We start from the raw sequence: 24994 nt of genomic DNA on the forward strand, positions 1-24994 counted from the left end.
AATCAGGTTTCTAATTAGCTCTGAAAATGATGTATTGTGACTGGTAATCAGCCCGGGCCCTTCCTTTGAGTCATTATCATGGATATTGTAATTTCACATGGAGTTGAATGAGAGCAGGAGCGGTGGGCAGGTCGGGACAGGGATGGACATTAAGATAGGACCAGAAAGACTCATTATAGTGACATTTCTCTATCTACCTCAGCAGTGTCTTTTGGACACTGGGAATAGAAAAATCCTTTGTATTGTTATGTTAAAATGTCACTACACATTTTTACTCCCTCCCTATATGGGTTGCAGTTTGTTCTCTTGATAAAAAAAATAAATAAAAATCACTACAGCTGTTGATTTTGGTTTTAAATGTGCACTATGTCACAGTTCTGGTGGAGCGTCTGCCATCTGTTTGCCTTTTTGAACATGTTATTGCTTGGCCAGGAATGTTTCACAGTATGGCCTTAAATGTATGTGTCTCCATGGAGATGCAAGCCCGCTCACAGTAAGAAAGCCTGTTTTTCAATTAAAATCCATTCAATTAAGCAAATGCATTAAAAGAAGTGTGCCTTACTATGAAGCAGACATTTTACCCTCCAGCAGAAAAGTAGTGTACCTTTTAATTTGTGTTTTTTTTTCATAATTTTGGCTGTATTGTCAAATTTATCAAAGCCATTAAAGCAAAATTCTTATGGGAGAGACATTTGACTATGATGTCTCATAAAAATTCCCAGTTCAAATGTAGTGTTCCTTTCCTGAAGTCATGACAGGAGCAGACTCATTACAGTGACATCTCCCTCGGCCCTGTCTTTGGCTGAATGAAAAGAACCCCTCTCCTCACCATCACTTTTCACATTTCAAATCAGGATGCCCAGTCTGTACCAACCCGCTCATATCCCTGTTTATCTGTGGTTTTCTCCTCTTTTCAAAGCACTGCTAAAGTCAGATAAGGTAGGTTTTCCCTTAAAAGGTAGAATGAGAGGGAACATATACCGTAAGCTCAAAGGCATGTGGATATACGGAGCTGGCTGGAAAGTAGGTCTCATAGATAAACAGGCAGACGGAGTATACAGGAGGAAAGTTATAGCAGTGTGTTTCAAATAGACGTTTTGTGTTTTGGGGTATTGCTGTAACATACTATGTAGATGAAGATTTTACATTTTGTTCATTATAAACTGTAATATTGATGTAAAAAACACTTTATAATAGATACTTCACTGAATCCCTGATATGACCCCTGCCTTTGCATTGTGAATTTGACCTTAGCAAGCACTGGATTTGTATCTACTAGCGATGTAACGATATCCAAATGTACCGGTATGATATTATCAAATATGCATCTTACGGTATGATATTTATTGCGATATTTTGAAGAGGCTAATATAATTGTAGATAGGACACTTTTTTGCTTTTAAAATACTTTGACAAGATTTTGGTGTGAATTATTTCTATCATAACCCCAAGAATTCAAGTAAAAAACATATTTCTTCATGCTGTCTGCACTGAAGTGAATCATGGGATATGTAGTTTCTGATGTTCATAAGCTGTTAATTGGATATATTGTGACAGCCCACGATATTATTGTGAGACTTTTGACGATACGGTATCTTGACATTTCGGTTATTGTTTACATTCGTAGCATCTACATGTTTTATAAATGAAATATGGTTAAGTGGCAGTTTTGAAGCCTAGATATTGGACCTGGAGTCTCACTTGTTATGTAAGTGCAGGGAAGCAGGCGGAAATAGGGGGTAGGTGAAAACAGATTTCAGCACCAAAGCCTCAAAAGACAATACAGGATTACTCCATTATGAACATCCATTATGAAGTTGAGGGGACACTGTTATAACACTATTAAAAGCTCCTTTAAAGGATATGAGTTAGGGCTCGGTCCCTATTGTGGATGGCCATTTGCAGTTCCTCCTCCAGAGTCATGAGGCGGTCACTGATGAGTTCACACTGCTCCGTCAGGTCTGCTCCACCCGCCTCACTGCACCCGTCCTGGAATCACAACAAATAGTCATCAGTAAAACAATTGTCTGACTGTTCAAATGTATGAATACTGAACAGAATTACAAACATTATTTTATTTCATCACTTTAAATCATGTGGAATTTATTCTTCCCCGCCTTAGATCAAAACTGGGTTCTAAAAATACAAACATTCTGATAGTGGTAGTAGTAGACGTAGTGGTTGAGTGGTTAGGTTTGACTCCCAGATGAGGTGACGTGAGGTCTTTCATGGGGTTGAGTTTGCATTTTCTCCCCATCCTCTCAAACCAAAACACGCATAATAACCTCCGGCTAAAGTCGTCCTGACCAAGCCTAGCTCAAGCTCTGGAGATGAGCCCCTGACCCACTGCCCTGACAGAATGCCCCAGAGGAAATTAAATGGGTCAAATACAGAGGATACATTTCCCTAGGAGGACAAACTTTACTGTAACATTTGAGAGATATTATACACGTAGAGTCCATGTACTTTAATAGTGTGTGAATTCCTTTTATGAGTAAATTCTATTGCCATCACAATATATCGAATCACAAGTTTCTTCGCTTAAATTCATTGCTATAGTGCAGCAATAGCTAGAAAAACAGAGAGAAATACATGATCCTTTGCTCCGTTTTATGCGCAAACAACATGAAGAAATAACAGCTCTAAGCACTTTTTTGTCTTAGTTCTTTGGATTATGTCTTGTCAAGGCATTTTAAGAGGAAAAAGTAGCACAATTTTGTTAGTCTCCTTAAAATATGGCATTAAATATCGTACCATGAGATCGTGAAAATATCGTGCCGTTTATATCGTGAGATTTGGATATTGTTACATCGCTAGTAAATTCCTCATATTAGTAATGACAACAATAGCAGCAGTGGTATTTTGTGGCGTGGTATTTTTTGTTGTGAGGTTTTTCAGCCAAGTGCTCAGACAGATGTCTAGTGTAAATGAAGTCAGCCCAGTCTGAGTCTGGCAGGTGATTGACAGCTGTAATGACCAATCACTGTCTAGAGTCTAGACAATGACAGTGACATTGCACAACAGCAGTCGCAATATTTAACCACAAGAGTGACAAGTCAAAAAGTCCTTTGAACAAGATACATTTTTCAAAACAATTCAAGTCACGCTTCAAAAAGAGACAGCAGAGTCTGAATAGAAGTTGATTATTGTAGTCTGAAACTGACATGTGTGTGTGCAATGTCAAATAATTTTAGCATCCTTAAAAATACTATTTGTGCAGAAAGACAGCAGCAGTAGTTCTAAGCAAGTAGCTCCGAATGAGTAAATTTGCAACAATGATATTGCCGTTACACTTTCAAAAGGTTGCAAAATTTAGACTTTGTTCCACAAGGGAAATTTGCTCACAAATTATAATAAAAAAAAAAAAGCTCAAGTCACAGTAAAATAATGTAGCGTGCAGTTAAATCTCTGTGAAATAGAGGTCAGAATGGACACAGTTGAACAGCAGGGGGACCATGTGTGCTCTTAGTGGGCTGATTCACCTGAAGAGGCAGCCTGTATAAGGGTATGTTATAGTGTGTGTTCGCTTTACACTTACACTGGGCATGTGGCACTGGTAGGAGCAGAGTGCACTGGGGCAGTACGGACGGCCATAATTAGAACAAGCCCCTTAGCAGACGCGCTGTCCTAGTTTCAAGTACATCCATACACACAGACACAGACACATACACACAGACACACTAAACAATCAACCACACAAGTCTAATCTGACTCATAGCTTCAGGTAGAAAATAAGAAGTCCCTACAGCGCAAAGGTGTCAGAATGATCAGAGCAAAGTCATGTCTCGGCGTCCTGGAATAGCTCTGTTGTTGTTTTTTGGAGGATGATGTAACTGCACTGAGAAGCAACATTAAGCCTAAGGGACACAGCAATACAAACCATCAGTGTGAAATGAGTACTTAGAAAAGACTTTAAGCACTGAATGATATAACCTGATAGATATGAGAAATTAGACTCCAAGACCAAGACACTGTGGGGATGTGACAAGGCTTAGGGCATTGTGTAGTGCTAAAACTTGTACAGATCTTTTAAATCTAAATATATAAAGCTTTCACCCTCATTCTCAATATCCTGCAATCAGCCAGAGTTGCCCTGAGGTACACTGATGGAAGTGGCACTGTCAAAATCAATAACCCACATCCATCCGAGCAACAAATACTGGGCGCAGTATTAGAAAGGCCATCGAGATCTGCAAACAAGATCTAAGAATCCATAAATCGTGATGAGGGAACCTACACCATATCATACACATGTGATGTAGTCCTGGAGAAGGCATCCGACTCTAGGGGGCGTAAACAGCCTACAAGACATGCAAGAATAGAATAAAAGTCAAGTATGAGGCTACATTGAAATTATGAAGAAACAACTACTAGTATTATTCTGTGTAAAAAAACAAAACAAACACAGCGCGGCCATACCAGCTTATCAAAGCCTGATCCTGTCAGATCTCAGAAGCTAAGCAAGACCGGGCCTGGTTAGTACTTGGATGAGAGACTGCTGGGAAAATCAGGTGCCACAGGGGGGTGCCAGTCATAAAAACTGTTTTTGTGTCCTTAGGCAAGGCACTTCACCCTCATTGCCTCGTATGAAAGTGGTGTGTGTGTGAGTGATGGTGGTGGTCGGAGGAGCTGATGGCGCAGATTGGCAGCCTCGCTTTGTTCAGTTTGCCCCAGGGAAGCTGTGGCTACAGTAGTGGCTTACCACCACTGAGTATGGAGTGAATGAATAATGCTCTGTAAAGCGTCTTTGAGAGTCCAAATAAGCGCTATATAAAACTGATGCATTATTATTCATTATTAAACAAAAAAACATGTATCAAGCGTTTTAGTTTTGTCTTAGGCTACGTTCAGACTGCAGCCTGAAGTGACACAAATCAGAATTTTTTGCCCTTATGCAACCTGTATCTGATCTTTTAGTGACAGTCTGAATGACACAGATCAGATTTTTTCAAATGCAACCCAGGCCACTTGGATATGTGGTCCTAAAACCGATACATATTTTATATTTTGCCATGCGCCTTCAGTCTGAACGGCCAGGTCACATTCGTCCGACCTACACGTCACAAATGTACATAAACATTCTTCTCGTCATACGAAAATTGTGTCTGAACTCCATGTCAGTGAAGCAGCGAAGCACAGAGCAACCCCTCCACTCTTGGCTGTGACTCCGCACCTACACGTTCCTTTCCACCGCCGTTGCTGCCACTGTTCACAAAACGCCAAGGCCAAAAACCTCGTCTTTCTCCTTCTCAATCTCCTCCTTAAAACAAATAAGCTGTACATGTTCTAGCTCTGGTATGACAGCAACTTTAAAATGGCCAGGTGCTCAATGCTCGTGTCCATGTTTAGGCTCCTTCCGTAAACACTGAGCACGCTCGCTTTATGTGACGTTGTCGTGTCCTCCTGTGCGTTTAAAGTTCACACTGGAGATCACGTACAAGTCACATTAAAGTGGAAATGTGAACGACCTCGCAAAAAAAAAAATCCGAATTGAGCATTAAGCCCTGCAGTCTGAACGTCGCCTTAGTCTTAGTATTGAAACTGAATTAGACATTTTTGCACCATCAGACATAGGCAAGGTAAGTTAAGTGTCTTGCCCAAGGACACAACAACAGCACGTAACACTTTGTTAGCATCTGACTTTGGCCATATTTTTCAGTAGTACAGAATACAAGAATCCAACACAGCCGCACTCATTCAGGGAGCACAGTGGAAATGGGGCTATCAGTAAAGAGAACGTGTTTGGAACTTGTAGGGTAAATGTTTCATCAATTATCTCTTCTTTGAAACACACATGACCTTTCTGAAAAATGAACTAAAATGTTAACACACCATCTACAAGGATCAATTAGCTGCGCATAAATAAACGCAATACAATATTTAGTGCTTTGTCCTTGCGCGACAGAGAGGATATGCTAACCTTCAAATGAACACAACATCTGGTCGGAGTGTTTACATTTTGAGTGTCAGGGTGAGCAGCAGATAAGAGTCTTTGTTCGCTGGATTGACTCAATACTTCACAGGCTCCAGTCCATCTCTGTAAAGTCAATATGACCACAGGCTACAAAGGAAACGCACAGTGGGCAGAAAGACAGTTTGTTAGCAACTAGCCAGTAATGATGGTTGGAAGGAAAACAAAGTGATTTTTCCAATAAAAACATCTCTCTACAAGACTTCTTTGGCTAGTGCAGTTCATGAGGGTGGATCACAAATACATTGTTTTTAAAAGGCCAAGTTTCTTTTTTAAAAGAATTTGGGGTGCGTCCACAACTGTCTGTCCTGGTTTTGACCTGGTTTGAGCCCATTTTGGTCCAAATATAGGCTTGGTTTGTTCCTGTTCTAGTCCTGGTTTAGTTCCAGGTTTAATTTTGTAGTTTCAGATCTGGCATAATATTATATTACCTTATAACATATTTTCTGAACTATAAGTTGCACTTAAAATCCTTTAATTTTCTCAAAAAATCTACAGTGCACCTTATAATCTGGTGTGCCTTATATTTCGGTTGTGCTTACTGACCTCGAACTGACTATATGTGGTACATGACACTCAAAAATCTGTCAATATGTTTTAGTAGGACTTTGGTAAAGTATGAAGCCACACCGTTTGATGGATTGTCGGAGCATTACGGCTGCCGTAGTCAGGAGACTCGAGGAGTAAAGCCCAATTCACTGTCCAGAGTCCAAAAGAAGCTGACCACATCAATGCACAAGGAGCAAGCAATTTTTTCAGCACATATACTTTATCAAAATTAGCCATGTGATTTTAAGTTTAAGCTGCATTAAACACACTATTACTGCATATTTGCAAACTTAAATTATCCACTCACATTTACATTTATAATACACATTCACCAAGACAGGGAGGCAACGCCGGGCAAATTATGCCACGATCTGCCAATGGATCGTGGATGCCTGGGCTAAGGGATCAGTCTCATGTGTTGTGCCTTTTTTTTTTACTTAATGCACCTTATAATCTGGTGTGCCTTATAGTCTGAAAAATATGGTAGTTTTTCCAGCTTTAGTTTTCAAGAAAACCAGATACTTATTAAGTTTCTTCTGCAATGTCTTGTTATTATTTAGAACTTATTTTGTCCTGATTTAATCATGTTCAAGCTTACACCTATAGCTGGAGGACCTGATTTTCAAACTGCGGAAGAAGGAAGTAGCTCACAAACCCTTTGGCACATTGTTAATATTCACATGTATTAATTTTTGAGTGTGTGTTTAGGGCTGTTTTCAGATGGCAAAGAAACTGACATGGACTGCACAAGCACAGCCAATCAGAGATCTGCTTTCGGCACTTACTTCTGGACTGATGAGCAGTAGTGTAGTGGTTTCATGACACCCCCCACCCCCACCCCCCCATCTCTAAAAGCCATACACTCAACTTAACATGCCGATATACACACAGGTGTCATATAAGTTGTTTGTTTATTAAAAAAAATAATAATAACATAACAACATAAAGGCGCCAGCCCAGTAAAAATCAGTAATATCTGATGTTTTTTTACTCAAAATGATGCAGAATCATGTTATTAACAATAATGCCGTTCATAATCACCAACAGAACATAAATCGTAGGCTACAACAAATGGACCAGGACTGAATCAGGAGGACTAAACCAGGACTAAATCAGGTCTAAACCAGGACTAAACCAAGTCTAATCCAGGACTAAACCAGAAATGAACCAGGACTAAACCAGGTTTAAAACAGGACTAAAACAGGAGTAAACCAGGTCTAAACCAGGACTACACCAGGACTACACAAGGTCTAAACCAGGACTAAACCAAGACTAATCTTGGACTTGAGAGCGAGAGGGATAACCCCGAGCAAGGTGTCCACAAAACGCGATTGGGTGACGGCTGTGCTTAGCCCTGTGAGGCGTGGAGCTTGGCCCCGGTCCTTTTGCCCGCGGTCCCCCAACAGTCTATGCGGGTGCACCTCCAGGCCCATCCTGACACTCAGTCCTGGTTCAGTTCTAGTTTAGTCCTCCTGATTCAGTCCTGGTTCAGTCCTGGTCCCTCATGTGGCAGGTCTTTATAGGACAGTACTGGAGATATCATGAGCCTATGCAGTTGTTTTCACCATTGCCAATAGCTCCAGTTTGACATTTAAGTTGAAGCTATTTTTTTTTTTTTTCATATATATACATCTCATGTCGGGAGAAGTGGTGGATGGCATAACCCTGCAAACAACGCCCAATACACCCCTGATTATTAGTAACAGACAGGTCTCAATTTCTCATATAGTGCTGCTTTAACAGTATACTCACAGAAAAATTATTCATTAACAAAAATGTTCTGGTTTAAAACTGAATTAGAGCTACAGTCCTGGTTAGTTAGTTTAGTCCTGGTTTAGGTTTGGGTATCTGGGTATCTCACGGTAAAACATCACTCATCTAAGCCACATAGTTGTTGGATCATTTGACTGAATTGCTGTTGTGATTAAACCATAGCCTATAGCAGATAATTATTCATGAATTCAATGTAAGTACAAGTGTATGGGATGTGCTTATTTAAAGTATAATGAGTGAGAGGCAGCATGTAATTGCGGTGGGTCCCATAGGTGCTGTTAGGACCCGCTCGGCTCTGTGGGCAAAGCTAAGCAATAACATCACTGCATTATTATAGCAAAGGTCGTTAGCGCACTGCCTGATAATAAAGGAGCTAATTCAATTTTAAACTCTAAAAAGTTAACTAGCTTTTGATTAATTTGGGGAAGTGGTTCAAAGAAAGTTAGGTTGTGTGGGAGCCATGAGGATTTTCCAGAGAACACTTTTGAACATTGTAGAAAAGGATGTACGGATATAAATTATTGAAAATGTAATAGGGTTGTGCAATTACTCTGATTTAAATGAGATTGAAATTCAGTCATTTCTAATCGGCAATGATCAGCTTGGGTCCTTTTAATCGAGGTCTACAGCCAATCCATCTGTCACCAAAAAGCATGTGGTTTGGAGTAGGATTCAGAATTTTGACAATGAATTCTGTGATAATAAAAAACTTCAATTTTTATACAACAGAATCTAATTGGCAAACCAAAATAATTGTAGTTTAATAATATTACCATGTGGTCTTATACTACTTCTGATAAAGACCATTCTTAACTATTAAGGGAACACAGTTTTGTCTTATGTGGTTTTATTCGGTCTAAAAAGCACCCACATGAATATTTAGTTTGGAATACTAGTTTTAATACTGATTATTATCTGGGTATCAATTTATAATACATAGTGGAACTAGGGTTGGGTGGTATCCAAATTTTGATACTGTTAAACCTTCTTAGGATTTTACAGGGGTATAAGATATTACTGTATTACCAAAATGTATACGGTCTATGCGTATGACCTGAAGATTTATAATCTCTGAAAAGTTTCACATGAACCATCTCCAACGTGACATATCCACAGAACAGACTCACCATCAGCAGCACATCCTCTGCCGCAGAAAGAACATATGAGTCATGTCCTTTAGTCCAACAGAAGCTGAACCGCATCAGTGCACAAGGAGTGAGCTGTTTTTATCAGTGCTTTATAGTTTATGCGAATGAGCCCTGTGGTTTTAAGTTTTGTTTCCGTAAAACGTAAACAAATGTGCACCTGAAGCCAAAATGCTGCCAAATTGCAGAAGTACTAGTATTTTTTTGGGGACCAACTCACTTGTGGCCTGAGTTGCCATCTTGTCTTGGTCTCCCTTATGAGCATCACGTGACAACGGAACTAAACTAATCAAATGTCATCTCGCCACACAGTTAAAAGAAACATTAGAGATACTATTAGTTTTAAATCATGATAGCATTAAATTGAAAATAAAACCACACATTCATTTGTGCTAAGCAAACAAATTTAGGTCCTAATGCGCTTCAGATTTTTTTAATGATGGTAATGAAACTGATACCGTTGCTACTTTTTGATACTGCAGGATACTGTAGTACCGTATTACTGCCCAACTCTAAGTGGAACCAGTTTCCATTAGAGATTAGACGGGCCGAGTCTGTATCTGTTTTTAAATCACTCCTTAAAGCGAACCTTTTTTCACTGGCTTTTAACAAGTGACATGTACATTTCTTGTTGTCGTTTTCTGTTTTTAGTACTTGTATTGTGTTTGTACTGTGCATTGTGTTGTACTGTGATTGTCCTTGTCTATCCTGTGTTTGTGTACAGTTGTAAAGTTTTTAAAGTGCTTTATAAATAAAGTTTGTATGGCATATAGACTATAGAATATATATACATAGAAACAGAAAATCTTCAACATGGCTAATTCTGGCAACCCTCCCCTTCAGACAGTCAAACAGAGTAAAAATATGCATATAAAATCAGATGTTCAGGGTAAAAGAGTGATACTGGTGCTATTTAGGACAGTTATTGCAGTGCCAATGATGGATTTGTTGTAAATGCTCTTGCAGGTCAGTGGGGTTCTGTATTGTCTCCCTACCAACAACCAAAATTTGCAGATAAAATAACAAACCTATAATTCTGAATCATGCCTTCCTTTTCCATCATTACAATCATTATTTTGTTCTTAATATATAGTAAGACTTAACCAAAACTCATGAGTGCTTTAGAAAAACAGTGGGTCTTATCACATTAATGTCTGCGTAATTATGCACCTGCTGTTTTTCTAAGGTGAAGGGAACGTTTCTATTCAAAGCAGTCCTCCAAACGAGTGTTACAAAACTTTTAAAACAAGAATAAGTGGGGACAGTACAAGAGGTATTCAAAATGTTATTCAAAATGTTGATGTCAATTGAAGTGGGCTCTTGACAGTTTCACAATACAGGACACATGAGTGGGAGTTCTTTGTGTAAACACATGAAAACAAATGTAAAAACTCCAACAAAATAAAAATTAAGTTATCTATTGTTCAGAACTAGGTCATAGCAGCACACGTTGTACAACCATATGTCATGTAGGGGGTTGCTATAAGGTGTTAATCAAAACTACCTGATTACCATATCTAATCAGAAATCCTTAACAACTTTTCATGGGACCAAATGAGAAAGGGAATGAACAACCTTGAAAGGATAAAAGTACAATTAGTGTAGATTAGGATAGAATAGAGTGAAGCCAGAACACACCAAATCAATCTCTATTGTGGCAGCAGGGCATCGGCTCTGCACAAGCTAAGTGGAAATCATTTACTTAAAGTCATTACAGAAAGGAGAAAGAGGTCGGATGTGCTGCAAAACAAAGACACTAGCGTCAAACCATCTCCATGTTGTAAGGACAGATTGGTGTGTACTGCAATGCATCATGGTCTACCGCTGCCACTAATCATTAAACTGGCATTCAGGTTGTGTGGGGTCCCTGCATTATGGTCTTTCTATGGTGTTATGAATAATTTTCCATATCATACAAGAGACACCTGGGACCTGCATTTTCTTCCCTGGGCAAGGCAGTCTAACCTTCAATACAAAATGTTGGGTTTTTTGTTTTGTTTGTTTTTTGCATATTTTAGGTGTTAATATTGTTTCTCTATTGCTATAAGCTATGTCATGGTATTTCATTTGTTCATTCATTTGTGTGAGTAGAAACGTCACAATTTTACGATTACTTACAGTTCTTAACATGGTAAAACAACAGTGAAATTCAGTATTTTTTTCCATTTCCACTGTCTGATACATTGCTCAAATATCAGACAACAGGGCTGCATGATTAGGGAAAAATACCTAATTGCAACTTTTTTTTGACAGGAATTGAGTTTGGATTAGATTATTTATTAAATATTTTATATTTTAAACATGTGCAGAAGAATACTGAAATATGAATTGACAAATTAATACAAGAATCACATTTCACAAAATGTTTGTACAGATCTAAGCCACAGGGTTAGTAATTTTTGGAGTAACAATATAATTTGTAGCTTGTAGAGGAAATTAAGGAGCTTAAAAAATTACAGCCTTAGCGAATTGATAGTTGTGTCCATTCAAATTTAGACTGAGATAAAATATTTTATGATATGTTTTTGTGATATGGTTATTTCTGTATTTAATAGAATGTTTTCTTCTGTAAATATTTAAACAGTCTTTTTCTTGTAATAGAATGGGCTGAACTCACTGGATGTTCTCACTTTGGGACCTCCCATTCGTTGGAGGGGTATATGAGCACCTGGGCTGGCAACCATTTTGTGTACTGTGGTCCAAAGCAAGAAAAATATCTGACGATAAAAAATCTTTTGGACATCGGCCATCTGAGTGTGCTATGCATTTTTCCACCTTTATCTTCCTGCTCCTTGCATTTGCACCTCTATAAGAATTTTGGTGTGCATTTTCTGTTTCTTTTGAGATCAAATATTGTCATAAAAACACCTTTTAATTTAAGATAAGATCATTTAAGATGGATAAATGTAATGCAATACTGTGGAACATTCCTGACAAAGCATGAAAATCTCCACGACAAGCAGGTGGCGGACCCTTCACCAGAAAAAAGATTTCTGTTTCCATTGAGTGCACACAAGGTAAAGTGAAAGTCAGTGGTTTTATTTGGATCTGTTCGGCACACGTCCTTAGATATGAATATTTCAAGTTGACATGAAGGTTTGAAAAGTGATCTTGAATATATTTATGAGAGGGAGCGGGAGCTGTTAAACCTTGTTATACTGACACACCCTTTTATCAAATAACCTCTTGTTTTGAATTTTCACTTCTGGTGCTGCCACAGTAAATATCTCAATATCTCAAGTGTGGACCACGTTTACATGTAGGCCTATGTATTTTGATTCAGTTAGAATTAGGCACAGTGTATTGGTTTATGTTGAAATTGAGCTGAACAGTGGATGACAGTATGGAGTTAGAATTTAAAAGACCAACATTCTTCATAAGGAAACAGGTGATTCCTCTTTGTCTTTTATTTCTTTTATTTCTTTATTGTTTTTATCTATTTGATTTTTTTTTTAATGCTTTTATGTATTGATTTAAATTTTTGTTACTTGAGTTTATGATTATTATTTTATTTATTGATTCCATTAGATTCTATTTCCTCATCGTTGGAACACATAATTCTGCTGATTTTCTTTTTCTTTTTTTTGTTTTTACATTGCTGTGTAAAGCACTTTGGAAATGGTTTTGTTTATAAAATGTGCTGTACAAATAAAGTTGGATTGGATTGGATTACATTAGCATGGATGAATTGTTTATGGCTGTGTGTGGGCTATATTTAAATCAACTTTGGATAGGTTTTGGTAATTATTTGGAATTAAAGTTGTTTACTTTTATGTAGAATTTGACGTCAGTGCTTTCAGCTATGATGATTCTTCATCAAGATGAATTAAATGATTGTTTGGTTTTGTTTAAGTTCATTCTCTGCTTTCTCTGTCAGGATAAATTAAAGATACACTTTGTAATTTTTCTGGTGAAAGGTACACTACCTGAGATATTTATGCTATACCTGGAATATTCAACAGTATGCATTAAAATTCTCTTCTTCCAAGTTTTTCCAAGTAGGTACTTATTGAATTATTGCAAGATAAGATATGCTCATTGTCATACTGTGGAACATTCCAGACAAAGCAGTAACATCTTCATGGGTGGTGAAAGTTACATTGTGCAGATGTAAAATGAAAAATTATAGGTGGAAAACACTTTTAATGTTTATATTACATTATGGTACTGACTGGAGTAGAAGCGACAAGATTAATATTTCAAGTTTTCAAAAAAGAAAAAGCAAAACAGCGTGCAACCTGCTGTTTATAGACAAGATAAGCCCACCACAGCAAATTACTGCTGAGTTTGTTATATGTACACAATGGCAGTACAGGTGAATGTAGCGCAGGTGTAAGTTCCCAAAAGCACCAGCTCAGCAGAAGTCTCCGTAAAATGCATTGGTCACATTGCAGAGACAAGAGTTACTCATGTAAATTGGTATTGATCCAACAGTCGACCACGAGTCAGGGGCCATGTTTAAGTTCATGTCAGCTAATTGATCCCTTTGTGTCCTGCTCCAGCGCAATGACAGTTAATTACTCTGATAAAATACAGTCAGAGCTCGCTATTACATGCACTCACCTCTGGGGCATTGTCCTCCACGCAAAACAAAAACTCCTCCAGCTTCTGCAACAAAAGAAGGAAATAAAACATCAGGTAAGTCTTCCACCTTCCTCATGAATTATTGAAAATGCAATTATGGTGTGTGTGTACTGTATGTGTGTGGCATCCTCGCCGTAATGAGAGCAGGGGATAATTATTCAGCACCAAAACTGACAAAAAAACACCATTAACTGTCTCATCTGGGCAGCAGTGCAGAGTTAGAATTCAAAAGAGCAACATTCCTAATAAGGAAAATGTAGATTATGGCACGAAGGAAAGACTGTTTATGGCTGTGCGTGGGCTAGATTTGAATGGATTTCTATTTTGGTAATTATTTTAAATGAAAATATGTTTATCTGTCAGTTAGCACACAAGTAACGCAACCGTTAACAGTGGATTTGCTCAATTTAATGTTAAGGTACACTTTATTGTCACTGTTGGGAATTTTTTCCTTTGTATTTGCCCTAGCCTTCAGTGATGCTGGGCAACCTGTCAGGGAAAAACATAGACTGTATATATAAATGGACAAAGCTAACCCACTAGCTGCCATGTTCCAACTATGAAGTGAGCATGGGTGTGCTCCCTACTCCATCGGCTCCAATTCACTTTTGATATTGTCACCACTCTCTCTGTAACTGCTGCAGCAAGCCTTATCATTTTGCGGTTACCGTATTTTTCGGACTATAAGGTGAACTTAAAATCTTTTAATTTTCTCAAAAATCGACAGTGCGCTTTATAATCTGGTGCACCTTATGTATTAATTCTGGTTGTGTTTACTGACCTTGAACTGATTTTATGTGGTACACGGCGCTCAAAAATCTGTCAGAATGTTTTAGTACGACTTTGGTAAACTACAAAGCCGCACCGCTTGATGGATTGTCGGAGCATTATGGCTACTGTAATCAGGAGCCTTGCAAAGTGAGTCGATAGAAGCTGACTGCATCAGCACACAAGGAGTGAGCTGTTTTTTTAGCGGTAATAGTTTATGCAAATGAACCATGTGGTTTTAAGTTTTGTTTCTGTAAAACGTAAACAAATGTGTGCAAAGCTAGATTAAACACATTATTACTCACTGGATATTTGAGTCCTCTTCATAGGAATTTAAAAAATAAACTTAAATGATCCACCCACATTCCAATTCATAATACATATTCACTAAGACAGGGAGGCAACACCGGGTGAATTACACTACGATCTGCCAATGGATCGTGGACGCCTAAGCTAAGGGACCAGTCTCAAGTGTTGTCCGTTTGTTTTGCTAAATGCACCTTATCGTCCGAAAAACATGGTATGTCCCAAAATGTTTTATTAACCTGCACTATATGATCCAGGTGGTTTTATTTCACTATTATGTCCGTAAATAAATTCCTATTCGCTCCAAATTCGCTCCTATAACTGCTGGCCTCGTGAGCTTCATTTGACTAGTGCCGAACGCTATGGGTAACGTCACACTCCCTTAGTCCACTCCTTTTTACAGTCTATGGGAGCGACAAAAACCTCTATCCAATTACCAATTCATACACCAAAACTAGTTAAAATCCAACTTTGCAAAAAATATTTAAAAAGACAAGCTTCAGCAGGCATTGAGCTCAAAGTAAATTTGCTGTGGTGAACTATAATAGAACATACTTTTTGGGGACACCACAAAACCTCACAGCTATTCAAAATGAAATGAAATATTTGCATTTGGGAACATTTCATCTCACGGCTACATATTATCTATCACTGCCCATACTGCAAAGGTTTTCAGGCATATTATTACTGATAAAAATATTGCTTTGAGACTGATAAAACTACTTTAATTAAAAGGCTCTTGAGATGTGTGATGTGTGTCCTTGGATATGCACAAACATGTAGTGCCACTCCAACCACATGTGAAGACTAATAATGAAGAGAAAGATGTATTAAGTGCTGCAGTAACATCCAATTTACATAGCTCTTATGTTCTATAGATTACCTGAGAAAAGGACAGAAATAGACCTTCAATAGATGCAACATACGAGATTGTTAGTGGATATGAATGGATTTGAAAAGCAGCAAACATCACAAAGCAGCAGAGGGATTAAAAGTCTTATATAGTGTATCTGAGAGATTATTCTACCTGCTAATGGTTTATTTTTTTTCTTCTTAAGTATCAGACTAAATGGCATTCAGAAACCCCAAATGTAAAAAATGCAAGGATCCAACAGTATCTCAAGCAGATTAAGTAGGACATAAGGAATGAAAGATTTAATTGGCACTAAATAAGGACTATAATAAGTCTAGGCAACAATAAACCAGGTCTAAACCAGAACTGAACCAGGACTAAACCAGGACTAAACCGGTCTCAGTCCTGGTCTCAGTCCCAGTCTCAGTCCTATTCTGGTCTGGGTCTCAGTCCCTGTCTGGTCCCGGTCTCAGTCCTGATCACCCAACAGTCTACGCGGGCGCACCTCCGGATCTGTCCCGACACTCCTGGTTCAATCCTGGTTCAGTCTTGGTTTAGTCCTGGTTTAGGACTAAGACCGGGACCGAGACCGGGAACAGACCAGGACCAGACCGGGGACCAGGACCAGGACCAGGACTGAGACCAGGACTGAGACCAGGACTAGACCAGGACTGAGACTGGTTTAGCCCTGGTTTAGTCCTGGTTTAGTCCTGGTTTAGTCCTGGTTTAGACCTGGTTCAGTTCTGGTTGAACTCAACTAAAACTGGTTATGTCTTTCTTTAAAAAAATTGATCTAAACTAGGGATGGTCTTTATAATTTCCTCATACATATTGATATTTGTCTTGCTGTTGTGGCAGATGATTTAAAATGTTGAATAATTCAAATTCAATGCAGAGGTCCACAAATTCAAAGCTGAAGTTGCATGTTTTCAGATATAATAGTTTGTTTATACTTTTTCAAGCATATAGTCCCCTCTTTAGCGCCATTGCTCTTCTATTTCCATTAGGATTAATGAAAAAAACATATTGGTTTAAACCACACCCTCCAATATTTCAAAAACTGATATGAGCATCAATTATCCCAAGTCCAAACCAGAACTAAACATCAGTAACAATCTTTGCATCATTCGTATTTCAAAATAAAATTAAAAATTAAGAAAACAAAAAAAAACTATTATTTTCTTCATTATCTGTCTCCAAAAACAAAATGAAAAAATTAATAACGATTCGTTTTTTCAGTTTTTGTGTTTAAATGAATAATAGAAAAAACAGATAAAGTTTCCCGTTTCCATGACTTAAACTGCAATGCTGGACTTTTGCGCCGTATACAGACTGACCCAGGACTGAACCAAGACTAAAACAGGACTAAACCAGGTCTAAACCAGAACTGAACCAAGACAAACCTGGTCTAAATCAGGACTAAACCAGGACTATACAGGTCTCAGTCCTGGTCTGGTCCTGGTCTAGTCTGACTGAGATGGGGCTGAGACCAGGACTGAGACCGGTTTAGTACTGGTAGACCTGGTTGAGTCCTGGTTCAGTTTGGGTTTAGATCTGGTTTAGACCTGGTTTAGACCTGGTTTAGTCCTGGGATAAGTCCTGGGATGAGTCCTGGTTCAGTACTAGTTCAATCCTGGTTCAGTCTGGCAACACAGTTTAAGTCACGGAAATGGGAAACGACTATTATCTGTTTTTTCCATTATTCATTTAAACACAAAATCGAAAACTGAAAAAGAAAAAAAAAAATCGTTATCCATTTTTTCATTTTAGTTCTGGAGACACATAATGAAGAAAATAGTTGTTTTTTCGTTTTTTATTTTATTTTATTTTATTTTGAAAAACGAATGAACAAATGACACATGGATTAGTAACCACCAGGCTTAATATACAGAACAATGAGATAAAACCAGGACTGAACCAGATCTATAGGCTAAGGTTAGGTCTAATATCAGGACTAAACATGGATTTACTACAAAATCTACAACCACTCTAGTAAATACAGACTAGGGGGAGGTATTTTGGTTATGGTAAATCTAAGGAATGTTGTGTCTACATTCTTCTCTTTGTGCGTTTCTGTCGCTGGAGACAAATTGTGGGCGTTCTCACCTTTCGGTTGGTGGAGGGTTGTTAGGAGGGGCCGGGCTTTGAGAAGAGAAAACAAGAAACAAAGGACAAGAGAATAGATGAAACCATGCAGCTAGAGAGTCTCATGCAATGGTGAAGTAGAAATATGAACAATATAAAACAATAGACAATAACACTTCAGACACAATATTGTAAAGCAAAGTACAGCTGAAGAGGAATGATGGACAAGTTACAATAGGTAATCAAGTCTAAGTATTTTTGAAACGTTTGTGCATTGTGTATGGAAGCAGACGCCAAACCAGTGAACAATAATTTATGACACAACATGTAGTCATCAGGGAGCATGGTCCATTTTACAAGCTGCAATTCAATGGAAGTAAAATGTCAAACTAAAGGAGGACAGAACTTTTAGATTGCAAAGTATATTTTTTTATTACTACAAAAAGAGTCTTGTCCTAACTTCATTATACCAAGTGTGGCATGGGAGATATGTACATGATAATATGAAAGATAAATGATTTTTTGCAACAGACGTGGTCATAAAATGTGAAAATACATATAAAATAAAACAAGATTTGCTCAGACTGTTTCAGAAAATGATACTTATTTTTTAAAAAGCCATTATAAACTATGAGACAGTTTTTGTCAAATGACACAAAGTTGACATTAACAAAATCATCTACAATACAAAATGTGTTACAGTAGATTAGTCTCACTCATTTGCTAATCGTAATAAAAGAAAAATGTTAAGACAGAATTGTTATCTTCCTATTATGAAATCTGAACCCTGTGAAGTTAATGTGTCATTTTGGAGCAACTGCAAAATGGAAATCTCTTTTGGAAACTAACATTGACACTAAAAAATGGACAATAATGATAGTAATAGTAATCAATGTGATAAATTAGCCCCACTGTAACATTTTATTTTGTAATTGTGTTTTTATATGTGTTGATTGTACATAATGTGGATGAATGAAATGTGAAATGTTGAACCTGCCTCTCAAATCTGCAAAACAAATTTACCTACGAGTAGGAATAAAGCACCCTAACCTAACACTAAAGCGTATTGGTTATATACATGTGGCAGTGTTGGAAAAGTTACGTAGTGTGCCTTTAAGTATGAAAACACAACAACGTTATGTCCCTATCTGTCCTATGTTGAACACATGAGCCCACCTGTGCTGCCAAGTGTTTTTGACAAATTAATTTAGACCTAAAATTATAACAAAAACCAAACCATAGACAGAGAGATTCCTTTTTGGTTGGAACTTCATGTTTTTTGTTTTTTTTTACTACTGTTTCTAAACTTTTCTTCCCAAAATGCCACTTGACTTGAGTAAAACCATGACTGTGTCCAGATATCCGCTCTAATCCCAAACCCCCATTCACTACATGCCCTGCACTCTTCTGAGGATTATTTAGCAGACTATTTAGTGCATGCAAGATCTTCGGGGCTCCAGAAATGTTTTAGTTGCCACCTAGTTTTAAAAAGAGGCTGGGAACTCTCAGCTTCTAAAAACATGGGCTTCCCTCAAGCTCGCCCCACTCCACAGCTCCATCACGAGGGCAGGTTCATGCTTTCCTTCTGTTGCAAAATGCCCTCCTTATAAAATGCCAGTCTCTCTCTGATTGGTTAAAAATGCTCCACCAAATGTAAGCAGTCAGATGATTAAAAACAAGCACACACCATAGTATACTGTATAAATGGACATAGCTAACCATAGTTCCAAATAGGAAGTGAGCATGGGGGCACTTCTGGCTTCATCGACTCCAATTTACTTCACATTGAAACATTGTCACCCCTCTCTCTGTAACTGCTGCAGTGAGCCTCATCATTTTGGTCTTAAAATGTTCAGATTAATCCACTCTACATGATCCTAAAGTTGTAAGTTTTACTATTTGGTCCATAAATCAATTCCTTTTCCTATAAACTCCAAATTTTCTCTTGTAACTACTAGCCTCATGAGTTTAATTTCACTCGAGCTGAACACTATGGGTGACATCACACTCCCTTAGTCCACTTTAGTCTATGATACACACGCAGTAAAATCAATTTCAGAATAAAAGGACTTAAGTAAAAGACTCAATATACGAACAAAATCACTGCAAATTTTCTTGTGCATTTTCTCTTGTTTTATATATATGTATTATAGTACAAGTTATAAGGAAAGGTATAGATAATTAATTACCACATACCTTATTTCTATGGGCAAAATAAATGCAAAATTCATTTATATGTCAGTAAAAAATAAATAGACAAATTTGTAATGTGGTTTATTTAGTGGTTGTGTTATTAAATTGTTATTGACTAAATATTGCTGTCCATTCCAAGCTTGTCCTATCCATAAAAGTCACCACACCCTACTGGTACGTAAGCTAATAATAGTAAATGGTGAGACAAAATAGCCCCACCACAGGGTACTTGTTCTCTACTTGTGGCTCTGTTGTCTTTGTTCCTCAGACTGAGAGTGGAGAGTGCGTAGGAGGAGGCTGAAGTGAGAGAGAGAGAGGGAGAGTGAGGCCTGAGGCGCGGGTCTGAGCTCACTGTGGGGCAGACCGACACATGGACCGTCTGAACATTTTTACACACGTTTACACACATTTACACACAATTGAAATGAATGAACACAACACACACTTTCTCACTAAATATGCTTGATTGACTATGCTGCCTGTATGATGAAACAGTTTGAGGAAGAGAGATTTCCATAAACTAAACATAAACATAAACAGGATCACAGATGAAATTAGAACTAAACTAACAACTAACACCCTATGGACAAATAAGGATCAACAATGATAAGAGCTAAACAGTACAAATATATAATAATCAAAACTACAAAGATTCACACCTAAAATAGTCAGGTAAGGCCAGGACTAAACCAAGACCAAACCAGGATTTCACCAGAACCAAACTGTCTAGAGATGTAACAATAACCGAAATATCGTGATACTGTATAAGTTCTCATAATAATATCGTGGACCATCATAATATATTGAATTACAAGTCTCTTTGCTTAAATTAAGAGTTATGGTGCAGCAATAGCTAAAAAAAGACAGAGGGAACTACATAGACCATGATCCTTTGCTCTATTTCAGTGTAGACCACATGAAGAAATAACAGTTCTAAGCACTTTTAAGTCTTAGTTCTTTGGATTAAGTCTTGTCAAGAAGAAAATATTAACAGTTTTGTTAGCCTCCACGAAATATCGCAATAAATATCGTACTGTGAGATGTATATCGTGAAAATATCGTACCAAGAGATTTAGATATTGTTACATGAGCTTTCCAAAGATATCACAATAAATATCGTACAGTGAGGTTCATACCGTGATGATATCGTATTGTGAGACTTGGATATCGTTACACCTCTACTACTGTCCTTTTCGGTCTTTTTTTGCTTTTAGTTTAATCCTGCTGTATTTCATTTGGCCCTATTCTAGTTCTGGTTTAAACTTGGTCTTATCCAGATTTAGTACCAGGTATAATACCAGGTTTAGTCCCAGTTTTGACGGGTGACTGCAGACAAAATACTATGAACAAAGAGTGAAATTGTTTCTATTCTAATCTATTAACCCTAGGCACTGAGCTACCTCTCACTGTGGGGTAGACTGTATAATCCAGTGCACACAACACACACAAACACATTCTCACTGCACACATTTAACTGTGTACAATGAAACAAAGATGCCAGCAGAGTTTTCCAAGCCGCTGCACCCCTCCCTGACACCCACATTTTTCTCCTCATTTAGAAATACCTCGAAGCAAATGCATCGATAGTCTTCTGCTATAGTTGTAGACTTGTGTATTCTGACCCTAGCCAAGTGTTTTAGCAGATAATGTGTTTTTCAGTCGAATCGAGAAAGATACAAGCTTCATTTGAGGTCAGATAGCAAAGAACACTGATTCCATTTGACCCTAGAATGTAACTGGATAAATATGAACTGTGCAACATCGGGTGAACTATGCAAAATATAAATCTAAGAGTAAACATTGTTGACTCAAAAAAACATTCATCTAAACCCATTTCATAGGTGTTAATCATAATTAAACTGCATGTAGGCCACTTTTTCCTTAGACCCCAGTATGTAAATCAGATTGCTATGGCAAATTACCATCTGGTGAGCGCATACCATTAATTAATCTTGCTATTTTTATTTTTTTCCACAGATTTTCTCTTCTGGGGTCGCTATGGAAAAACATCTACCTCCTATAGCGTATGTTTATTAATAGCAATGATTTGGCATACGTTTTGCGCCAGATGCCCACCCATAAGCCACCCCTTTATCAATGAATGGCCCAAAATGTAGGTTATTTGGGATTGTAAAGATTTGTGACTGGAAGAGACCATTATCACATTATTCTGTTACGATATCGCAATAAATAAAGTTTAATAGTAAAAACATACCATCAATAACAACAAACGAGCACCTTTAAGAGAATTTTAAAATGGTAGCAACGTCTGTTTTTTATAGGGCTGGGCAAAAATGAAAAAATCTTAATAGCATTAAAGGTTGTATGGAGGATTTTTTTGTTTAAAATTGTCAATGATAGCATTATAAAGGTGCAGTAGCCTTGTAATTATGATGACCAAAAAAAAAGAGAATAAAAATTCATCAACTCTGGACGTGGTGGGGCTAAACATTTGCCAATAGATAACGACACTGCCTCGTTATCTGTTAGCTGACAGGCTGTCAATCAAACTCCCTACGTTTCTAGCGTAACTGACTTGCCTGCGTGCTGCCGTTACGTGGTTTACGTACGCCTGTCACGCAGTCCACAGACGCAAGATGCACAGACGCTGTTTACTCCACCAACGCAACAGTTCTTAGCGGCTTTTTTTGACCTATATCTTCCTCGCAGTTCGCACAAAGTTTGTTGCAATGGCAGAGAAGAATCCAGGAGCAGTTAGCCGCAAAAGAAAGTCAGTTTTTGAGATTGTTGAAAGAATAAGACAAGGGGAAAAGCAGCGAAGCCAAACTAAGGTGATTCTTGTAGATTCATTCCAGCGATGGCGTGACTGAAGCAGACGCAGGGTCTAAAGACTGACGCATTGGTCGCCAAATTACTCCTGGACAGGTCACTTCTGCTTATTATGAAAACGTACTTTATTTCCAAGAGCTAGACAAATGTTTTTCAGGACACGAAAGCGATATCCTATGTCTGAAAACGTAATTTTCAAGGCAAAGAAAGAGTCCGCTTGCTGCTGCGTGTTGTAGCTAGTTCATTCGCACTGAATCTCCGCGCAACCTTCTCTGCACCCCTTTCCTGCTCCTGTCCCCGCTGCCCGTTCCGCTCTTCCCGCTGCTCCTCACTTCTCCGGGCACGGAATCTCCGCGCACCGCTCCCCTCCTCTCTCCTCTCCTCTCTCCCTGCTCCGCTCTTCTCCCTGCTCCTCACTTCTTGTCCGCGCACGAAATGTCCGCGCCCCCCCCCTCCCCCCGCTCCTCACTTCTCCGCCTTGCCTAACCAACACTGTAGTTAGTTGTTTACAAGTCATGTGCAGCTCACCGGCTGTAAACAAACCTGTTTCTGGCGTAAGGAGAAGGCGGGAGGAGGCGTTTCTACGTAGGGAGCTGTAGGGGAGGGGGGGTGGTTTCACGCATGCGCAACATTTGAAAAAGGACAAACAGTCGCTGGATTTCTCGTTCCTTGGAAAATCCTCTATACAACCTTTAATCACATGAGTTTCTGTGATGTATGCATGCATGTTATACACAAAACCAGTTAATGAATTAAAAAGTAGCATATAGCACACTTTTATTGGAAATGTAAACAAAAGTGCCATACATTTGTTGTGCAAACAGCATTTCTTTATACAGCAGCAGGGCACTAGTCTCTAAAGTCCATGTTAATACTTCTTCCAAAGCAACTTGCTAAGGCATGCAAGAATATTATTATTATTGTTATTAAGAATGTGATCGCTGGCACTGGCTTCTCGTGGAAGAAAAGTGAGACCGAGGGTAGAGGGTGTGGTTGTGACAAAGAGCGATCGAATGAGCAGTGGTGCCTCCAAAAGCACTTGGTGGTGTACACACTGTTATGTGCATGTGTGTAGCAATGGCTCATACACGTTGCATCTCACGTGGTCGACCGAAGCTTCGCTCTACTTGTTTCCATACAGTCTATGTTTGTTTCACTGAATGATTTGCTTTTTTGAAACTTCGGTGATAAGACAATTCAGCGTTGCAGTGTTACAAATTACTCTGCCTGTGTCGACTGCACCATCTGAAGAACTTTAAAATGAAAATGGTCATGTAAAAGTTCCTTACCCTTCTCCATGTTTGTTTATCCCACTTTCTTTCTCTCTGTTTTCTGTAAGGGCTGCAGCAGTAAGCAACTTCTAGACTGCGATGGACTTTTTCAAAATAAAAACCAGTGAGCAACAGACATTTACAATAAAAAAATAAAATAAAAATAAAAACTGTGTTAATGGGAGAAAAATAATTGTCGGCGATAATGAATTCATTAGTTAACGCAAAATGAACACATTAACGTGCCCAGGCCTAGTTTTTTATGTTTTTAAAACAGAAAAAAATAAGGTAAAGCTGATTTAACTTCAAATAGGTTACCAAATGTGATGCAAAAAAGCAATTTATCTATTCCTGAGTCATGAATTCAGTACTTTTTCTGCTTACTAATACTTCAGACTTCAAGCGCTAAACTATTATGTCGACAAAACCAATACAAACTTACATAGCCAATGCTTTCATTCCTCATCTTTGCATATGAACACAAGATTACTCCACAGCAATCACATACGCATCTTTCAGTCTACTCTTATAAACACAACTTATTTGAAGTACATTAAGTGGAGTAGATTTGAGGTCAGATAGAAACGCTTGTTCTCATTTGACCTTTTAAATGCATGAGTGAACATAACAAGCTTCCATCCATGTAGCAGCTTAGCACAGAGCAACCTCAGCGGAGCATCTTTCCTTGTTCTAGATGTAGGTCTAC

General features: G+C 38.3%; 1 protein-coding gene across 1 annotated transcript in view; it reads right to left on the reverse strand.

Moving 5' to 3' along the window:
- disc1 (DISC1 scaffold protein) overlaps nt 1–24994 on the reverse strand; it is a 90559-nt gene that overhangs the window by 4804 nt on the left and 60761 nt on the right. The window contains exons 14-15 of the mRNA XM_055162960.1: nt 14002–14046; nt 1865–1989 (exon numbers count right to left, since the gene is read on the reverse strand). Coding sequence (XP_055018935.1) covers nt 1865–1989; nt 14002–14046 — 170 coding nt within the window. The remainder of the gene's footprint in view (nt 1–1864; nt 1990–14001; nt 14047–24994) is intronic.

This window comes from Boleophthalmus pectinirostris, unplaced genomic scaffold (genome assembly GCF_026225935.1).
Source record: "Boleophthalmus pectinirostris isolate CB_2022bp ecotype Guang Dong unplaced genomic scaffold, ASM2622593v1 HiC_scaffold_5, whole genome shotgun sequence".
NCBI classification, from domain to species: Eukaryota; Metazoa; Chordata; class Actinopteri; order Gobiiformes; family Gobiidae; genus Boleophthalmus; species Boleophthalmus pectinirostris.